Source organism: Rutilus rutilus (assembly GCF_951802725.1).
Source record: "Rutilus rutilus genome assembly, chromosome: 14".
Taxonomy (NCBI): Eukaryota; Metazoa; Chordata; class Actinopteri; order Cypriniformes; family Leuciscidae; genus Rutilus; species Rutilus rutilus.
In genome coordinates this window covers 33,785,608-33,794,163 of record NC_140219.1, presented here as the reverse complement: position 1 = coordinate 33,794,163, position 8,556 = coordinate 33,785,608, and the positions used below count along the sequence as shown (strand labels likewise).

General features: G+C 34.3%; 1 protein-coding gene across 1 annotated transcript; it reads left to right on the top strand.

Moving 5' to 3' along the window:
- Positions 1-499: 499 nt before the first annotated feature.
- Positions 500-8,249, top strand: LOC311303509 (nuclear factor 7, brain-like). Its single transcript, XM_084430031.1, has 6 exons — positions 500-1,110; positions 2,965-3,060; positions 3,173-3,403; positions 3,521-3,543; positions 3,625-3,743; positions 6,482-8,249. Exons 1-6 carry the CDS (start codon positions 715-717, stop codon positions 7,024-7,026), a joined length of 1,410 nt encoding a protein of 469 aa, XP_084286157.1. The 5' UTR covers positions 500-714; the 3' UTR covers positions 7,027-8,249.
- Positions 8,250-8,556: the final 307 nt, after the last annotated feature.

The window sequence follows — 8,556 nt, the reverse complement described above, 5'->3', positions numbered from 1 at the left end:
GTGTATGTAATGTCCATTTATGTAATGGCCAATGCTTTGGCAATACTGTAAAAGTCATGCCAATAAAGCTCATTTGAATTTGAATTTGAATTTGAGAGAGAGAGAGAGAGAGAGAGAGAGAGAGAGAGAGAGAGAGAGAGAGAGAGAGAGAGAGAGAGACATTACATTTACTTTTTTGAAACAAGTACTTTTATACTTTTACTTCAGTAAAACGCTTGAGTTGATACTTCAACTTCTACAGAAGTCTTTTTAAACCCTAGTAATCTATACTTCTACCTAAGTAATGAATGTGAATACTTTTGACACCTCTGTATATGACCCACTAGAAGGGACAATCAGTCTTATTTTTTTGGAATCAAATTTTTATGTAACTGACTTAAAAAAGTTATGAATAGTTTTAAAGAATTTTTTTTACTAACTTACTAGTTTCAGTGGTTTATGCAACCAGTCCCAGAAGCTCCAAAAGTTCATCAGAAACTCCACCCTCTTACAAAACCTTACAGGAAGTGACTAGTCATTATTTCTACCTCTCATTTTTACTGAAAGCTAAAACGAGTCGTGAATAACAGAGGAGGACACATTGTTTTAGGGGTTTTGTGTATTTCTGAATGAACATAGATTAGATTTTGATTGTAATAGTTATTTACTCTTTAAACCAAATTTCAGAAAGTGAAAGCAAATTGTAGATCATTGGATCTTTTACAAGACGAGGAAATGGATTCAAAATCTGTGGAAGAGCTTTCTTGTCCTGTTTGCTGTGAAATCTTCAAGACTCCTGTTCTTCTGTCCTGTAGTCACAGTATTTGTAAAGAGTGTCTACAACAGTTCTGGAAAACTAAGGAAACTCAGGAGTGTCCTGTCTGCAGGAGAAGATCATCTAAACAAGAACCTCCAATTAATCTAGCGTTAAAAAACTTGTGTGATTCATTGATAAAGGAGGGAAAGGTGAGGTGTTCATCAGGATCTGAGGAGATCTGTAGTTTACACAGTGAGAAACTCAAACTCTTCTGTCTGGAGGACAAACAGCCTGTGTGTTTAGTGTGCAGAGACTCAGAGAAACACACCAATCACACATTCAGACCCATCAGTGAAGTGCTTTCATCTTACAAGGTGAGACTAATGTTTCTCATTTCATATGCTGAATACAGTGCTAAACATACAGCGCCGCCGCTCCCACCACGCGCATCACGCGCTGTGCGTAGGGCACCAAGTGCTGAGGGGGCACCAAAAATAGCCTAATGAAAAAATATATATAATGCCGATATTATTTCATTAGCCTATAGAAATATTATTAGGCACATTTTAGCCATGTATATGTAACAAAAAAGGGGGGACAAGATAATTTAATTGCTCTAGTCTAAAAAGGTTGTTCGCGCGGGCGCCTTTGCGAAGGACCCGTTCGCGTTTGCGCGGACTATTTGACAGACAGATAGTAGGCAACTTTTTTGGAAATGGCCCCTAAAAGACAGCAGGGGTCAGGATCTGAGAAAAGAAAGAAGAAACTGCGAGATGATGCCCGTGCATCACTTGCAGGTAAGTCCATGTTTAATCATTCTTAAATACGGGAAATGTGCTGCTGCTAATCGTAACGCTCCTCGAACTTGCTGACGTTAATGTTAGCAAACTATGTTATTATAACTTATAACTTCGGTGCAAGCTAAATTGAGATTTTACTGTTAAACATTACCTATTTTACAAGTAACTGACGCCAGCTAGCTGTTACTTTCTTTACTATCTTTCTTTAGATATTGAGCAGTAGTTTAAGGTTTATTTTGACGTGACGGTGGTTAATACTTTCTCAGTAACAGTTAACGTTAGCAGTCAGTGCAGTGCAGTAAAAAATATAAAATGTCATTATGAATGTAAAGCAAACAATACTGTTTAATTGTGTGCATTATTGCACCTCATTCTATTATGCTTTTATATTAGCCTATATTAGATTAGATTTATCAAATAGTTGATAAATAAGGAATAAAGGGGGAGAACTCCTTGGCTGCCATGCTTTCAGTTTTAAATGTTAATACATTTTTCCGGTATGAGATTCTTTGTTTGAATATTTTGTCTAATAAATGTAATTTATTTAAAGTGACATTGAATTTGGGAAAAACATGTCTGGATTATTATTATTATTTATTTTATTTTGCTATTCTGTTTACTGAAGAAAAGTTTGCACTTTCAAATGTGTAGTGTGTGTTGGCTATTCTACATATGTTTACAAAGTCAGCAAAGCTGTGAAGATTTTACTTTCTCTTTTTAGTGTTCTTAAGTTATACTGTGATGCTGCTATTGTGTTATTGGTATTGAGTTATATGTTTGGTAATAAAAAGTTAAACTGGCAAAAACAAACGTTTTTTTTTTCTCGGGGACGGGGTGGGGGGCATCATAAAGGAATTATGCTTAGGGCACCAAAATGGCTAGCAGCGGCACTGTAAACATAGAAACAGTATTATTTGTGTATACAATAGATCTGTATTTATTTTTACTTAGACTAAATCTCTCCAACTTACTACTGATATAAAGTTCTGCACTAATCTTCGACCCTTCGACCTTCTTCTTAAAAGTAACAGCATTGGCACAAAACATTTTTGATAAAATAGAAATGTCATGGGTTATTAATATTTTTCAATAATAATTTGTGATTTAAGACTGATACTAACATACTTTCACTTTCTGTATTTGTATCTGCACAACCACAAATATATGCACAACCACATGGATATAATAATTAAGAATTGGCTATTGCAAAAAAAAACACATTTGTTTGATGAAAACATGATTTATAGATGTTCATCCTTTCCAGACTATATAATTAAAATATATATGTCCTGCCATTTCAGGCACAAATGCTTCCTGAGAATGACCCATTCAACATATAAATAATATAACAATAAAAACATCCAAACATACAATGTTTAAACCTCTTAGAGCTGCACAAGTTTCACAGATTTTCATCTTAACCTGTAGGAGGAATTTAATACAGCACTGACGTCCTTACAAAACAAGCTCAAACATGGAGAAGAAATGAAAGAAGAGTGTGATAAAACAATTGAACACATCAAGGTGAGGATATAAAGAGTTAAATACTCAACATTCACACACAGAGGTTATTATTGACATTAGTGGAGTGTGTGTTCATACAGCGCTGACTGAAGTGAATGTGATTTGATTTCAGTCTCAAGCTGAGCACACAGAGCGTCAGATTAAAGAAGAGTTTGAGAAGCTTCATCAGTTTCTCAGAGACGAAGAAGAAGCTACAATCACTGCACTGAGAGAGGAAGAGGAGCAGAAGAAGCAGAGGATGAAGGAGAAGCTGGAGGAGATGAACACACACATCTCAGCTCTTTCACACACAATCAGAAACATGGAGGAGATGATGAAAGACAATGACGTCTCGTTTCTAAAGGTGACAAATCAATCTGGCTTCATTCTCTGTGCAGAAAACAACTTGTATAGAGAGACTCATTGACACTGAGAGTGTTTGATAAGATATTAAAATGTTTTCAAACTCTATATTTTCCAGAACTATAAAGTCACGATGGAAAGGTAAGTGAGCTGCTCGTATCTCTTCTCTCAGTGGATCTGAACTCAAATTCACTGCAGTTCTGACTCCTGAATGTTCCTCAGAGTCCAGATCTCACAGCCGGATCCACAGATGAGTTCTGGAGCTTTGATTCATGTGTCGCGTTATCTGGGTAACCTGCCGTTCAGAGTCTGGAAGAAGATGCTGGAAACTGTCCAACACAGTGAGTCTCAGCAGATTTGACACCAGTGCAGAAGATAGTTCACATATAAACACACACAACATTAACATTTGATAGACATATATTTAATAATCACTTTAATAACTAAGTGAATCTGAACTGCTTTTCAGAAAATCATCAGATCATACAGCGAACTCATAATGAAAAGTCTATTCTGTTTATTCAATTCTGATATTAAACCATAATCTGTAATTTTACTTTTACTTCAGTATGTTTTGTCTGAAGTATTGTACTTCGCTACATTTTAAATCATATCCGTTAATGAGCAAAAAATAGTGATGCAGACCCAGCTGAAAGCGAGCCGTCGAATTCTTATGAAGTGAACCATGGCCAGTGTGGAAATAATTTGGATGTAGAAAAAACGCGTGGTTGTCCTCGAGGATAGATATACAATTGTAAATAATGTGGACACAAAAAGCGGAAACAAAGAACACCATCTCTCCGTGCAGATAAAGGGATGAGGGTCATTCCTGGGATTCGGTAATATTTCAGTCCCCCAGACTTTTTAAAGTGGTGGTTCACCAAAATGAAATATTAAAAGCTTTCCACAATACTTTGGGTATGTCCATTATGATGAATAAAAATATTCATATTGCATTTAAATAATTGTTATCATAAAATAATGTCTTATTTCTATTGTTAACTCAGCATTTTGTCAGTTTCCTTCTCTGGGACTTCACTGAATTTGTATTTAGAAAATATTTAACAAAATGCACACAGTGTCAAATTTTGTTGGCAATATTATAAAAAAGAAGCAAGATATTTGATCAAAAACAGACTATAAAGTGATGTTCATCAGTCTAAACTCAACCCCGTCACGCCAACTATTCTCCGTCTATAATAATTTAGACTCCACCCATATGTGACATCATTTACCAGAAATGACATCATTCAGGTCTTTTGAACAGTGTTGCATAAGATGGTAAGTAGTATCATACTTTTTATTAATATTTTTGAGGCCTATTATAGTCAAGGGAGGACACTGTCAATCTTAACAACTCAGCCCCATCACATAAAAATTAAGATGGAAAACTATTATTTTTAAAAAATTTATTTTAATCCATAAGTATATACAAGTTACTTGTTTCATTGCTGCCATGTATGGTCTACTCTCCTACACTACAAGACGAGCAGTGGCCATTTTGTGCAGAAAACCTCAACCGCACATATCTGTATATTTCTCATTATTTCAGGGTTGAAAACTTGTGACAGGGTTGAGTTTTTCACTCAATTTATGGATACTTTTTTTTTTTTTTTTTTTTAAATAGTCATGTTTCAACAAAGATATACTTACCAAATTCATGGCAACTCATAATTCTGTTATAAATAGAGTATTTGATGTAATGTGTAAACTTAAACACTGACAAGCATCTTATCTCAGAAATGGCCGCCGCATCAGCAGCAGAAAGACAGTGTTATATATGCAGATCTGTTGATCCAGAAAGAAGGGCACAATATGAGAAAGAAAAAAAGAAAAATATATAACATTGAAGACAATGCCTCCCTTCAAACCGGTTACAGTCTTCAACCCGTCACACTATTATCAAATTTGTCACATTAATATTTTTGGAAAAAATAGGAAAGGAAATTAAAAATGAAGGCATTTCTTGCTGATTACCAACTGACATGTGAAGGATTAACACAATACAATTATGGTTTTAGTTAAACATCTAAATTTACAATATTTTTTTATAAAAATAAAGAGACCACAGGCATACAATTTGACTATATTTAACTTCAGTACCCCAAAAATGTGAAAAGTATCATAAATTTTACATTTGAGCAGTAGGTAGATGTTTATTTTATAGCAAGTTTTGTGTTAAATCCTCTTTAAACCAAGTCCATTTTGTCCGTTACGGGGTTGAGAATAAAAGGTGATTAAATCTGAAAAACACTCGACGCGCTCATGGTGTTTTCAGCGGCTCATAAACATTATGAGGATATTAATTATTAATACATGAACATTTCCAGAGCTGCTCTGAGAGAACGCCTAATGAGCTTTTTCATCATTTTATTGGAGAAAAACCAGTCAAATACACTCTGAAACATTCACTACAACCCTTCAAAATAAAAGTTTAACTAGGAGAAAGAAAAATAATTTAAGGATTGATCTTTTAATTTGATTACCACTAGTTTAGATAATATATTTGAATTAAATCATAAAAAGAAACATTGATTTTCTGAATAAAATACATTTCATAGGACTCTATTATTCTTAAACATTTTAATTAATTATGTTTAAAATAAGTTGTTACTATAATTCATAATCAATTATTGAATGTAGTTGATTAGACATGTTTTATTGAAATTTTAATAAACAAAACAAACAAATGGCTTCGAGTTTGTTATAATAAAAGTATTTGTTCAACAAAAAAAACATTAATTTAACTGTCATTTTAAATGATGATAATAAACATAATTTAATAATACTGTTTATTTATTTAATAATTGATTAATACCAGAAACCGTGATATTTTCTGAGATGTTGTCATACTGTGAAAATCTCATCCCGTGACGACCCTACAGAAAATTAACACAGTAACTTTTACTCTGAGTAAATACTTGAGTAGAATATTGTATTACTCTTTCCACCTCTGCTGAGAGACCACTGTTATGATAGCATGATTTATGATCTCGTTCAACAAATTCTTTATGTGTGTTACTTTTACATTGAAATACATCATATCTCATCCTGTAATCTGATGTTATTCTCTTTGCAGCTCCGTTGACTCTGGATCCAAACACAGCAGCTCCTCGTCTCACACTCTCTGCTGATCTGACCAGTGTGTCGCTCAGTGATGGAGATAAAACACTTCCTGATAATCCAGAGAGGTTTGACTTTTATCCATGTGTCCTGGGATCTGAGGGCTTTAACTCAGGAACACACTGCTGGGATGTGGAGGTTGGAGACAATACAAGCTGGACTCTTGGAATAACGACAGCATCAAACCAAAGGAAGGGAAAGGATTTCTCTAACTCTAATGTCTGGCGTGTGCAGTACTGGAACAGCAAATACGGCTCAGAATCCCCAGAGCAACGCTACACTGTTTTAACTGTTAAACAGAAGCTTCAGCGTGTGAGAGTTCAGCTGGACTATGACAGAGGAACAGTGTCATTCTCTGATCCTGTAACTAAAGACTGTCTGTGCACATTCAGGACATCCTTCACAGAGACTGTCTTTCCATTCTTATTTAATGGCTGCACAACTTCTCCTCTGAGGATCTTACCAGTTAAACTGTTTATTACAGCAGAAAATCACAGTTAAATCTGCTTCTGCTTCTAGATTAATACAGTTTTGCAGATTATGCTTCAATAATAACACTGTAATCAAAGGGTCTCATTGATCAATCACAATTACGTAAAATTTAAAGCCTTAAGGACATGTTTGTCTCTTTAATAATAACAATGATAAAATGTACATTTCTTTTTATCCCAGGGCCATTTAACTATAAAATGATGCAGTCTTTGTTAATAGACTTTTGTTCTGTTGGCAAGATTATTATTTCTTTACAAGATGGTGCCGTTTTCTCAGGTTTGGTCTATAAAGCAAATACTATTTTTTCCCTGTTTTCTGATTCTGCATATTAGAGTCGATTGGATAAATTATTGTGTAATAATTGTGTGTGTGTGTACTAACATGTTTTTATTTGTGCATGTAATATTTGATAAAGAACAATTTGACAGTACTGTAAATCATAAATCCCAAAGTAATTAGTATTTTTATAAATTCAATACTTAACCATTAAATAAGTCATACAATAATACAAATGTTTAAATTCATGTTTACAATATGTAAGACAAGATAAATTATTGACATATTTTATGTTCTTGCCAGTGAAATCCTCATATGTTCATATGTATATTATCCTATAACTCGAGCTGTTTATATATTCATGCATAATGATTGACAGAATAATAAGACAAACTAAATGCTTTCAAACCGTTATTTAGAACAGATATAAAATGTTTGAAAATTGTAGCTTTTTTTATACTATATTTATATAAAGCGCCACAACAGATGCGAACTAATGCACTTCAATGTATTTTAAGGACAACTGCAGTGACAAATATAAGTCATAATATCATGAATAAGACAAAATGTCCACTGATGATGTAACAGGAGCCGTTCTCAGCACCAGAGACTGCAGTGCATGCTGGGATTTGGTGACAGTCACAAAAACATCAACACTGTTATTGAACTGAATGGAATCAGCGTTGAACTGACTCAAAGTGAATAACAACATTATTTTCTTCTGTAGAGCTGATCATAGATGAACTGAACTCATTTCAGAGTTGATGATCGTTACACAGTTATTGAACTGAACTAATCAACACTGAACTGACTTCAGCTGAACAATCACACTGTCGTCTTTTTAGAGCTGCTTTACAGCAGAATTGATTTCTGTTTGCATCATTGATCATTATTTTCCTGTTTATCTGTAAAGCTGCTTTGAAACAATCTTAAAAAACTAGTAATGACTTGTGCAGTTGCTCACTGGTTATGAAGATGCGCTTCTCATATCAAGAGTCAAATATCAGCAGCCCTGAGTCAAAGGAAAACTGATTAGGAACTTGATATGAGTTATTTATTAACAGTGTTGTTGTCAAACCCATGATTCAACACATAGACTAATTATCATTAATCAATCAGGGTTCAACTCAAACACACATTCCTGTAGTTTACAACCCTGAACATCTCGGTTAGGTGTGTTTGATTAGCATGTGGAGCAAAACTCTTCACTGTGTGTGTGTGTGTGTGTGTGTGTGTGTGTTACTCCCTCTGCTGGACAGGCTC

Bases quoted from the DNA above. Each gene is read 5' to 3' on its own strand.
- LOC311303509 (XM_084430031.1), top strand. From the start codon at position 715: ATGGATTCAAAATCTGTGGAAGAGCTTTCTTGTCCTGTTTGCTGTGAA. The intron at 3,061-3,172 runs GTGAGGATATAA...ATTTGATTTCAG, and splicing joins AAACAATTGAACACATCAAG to TCTCAAGCTGAGCACACAGA. The intron at 3,404-3,520 runs GTGACAAATCAA...TATATTTTCCAG, and splicing joins ATGACGTCTCGTTTCTAAAG to AACTATAAAGTCACGATGGA.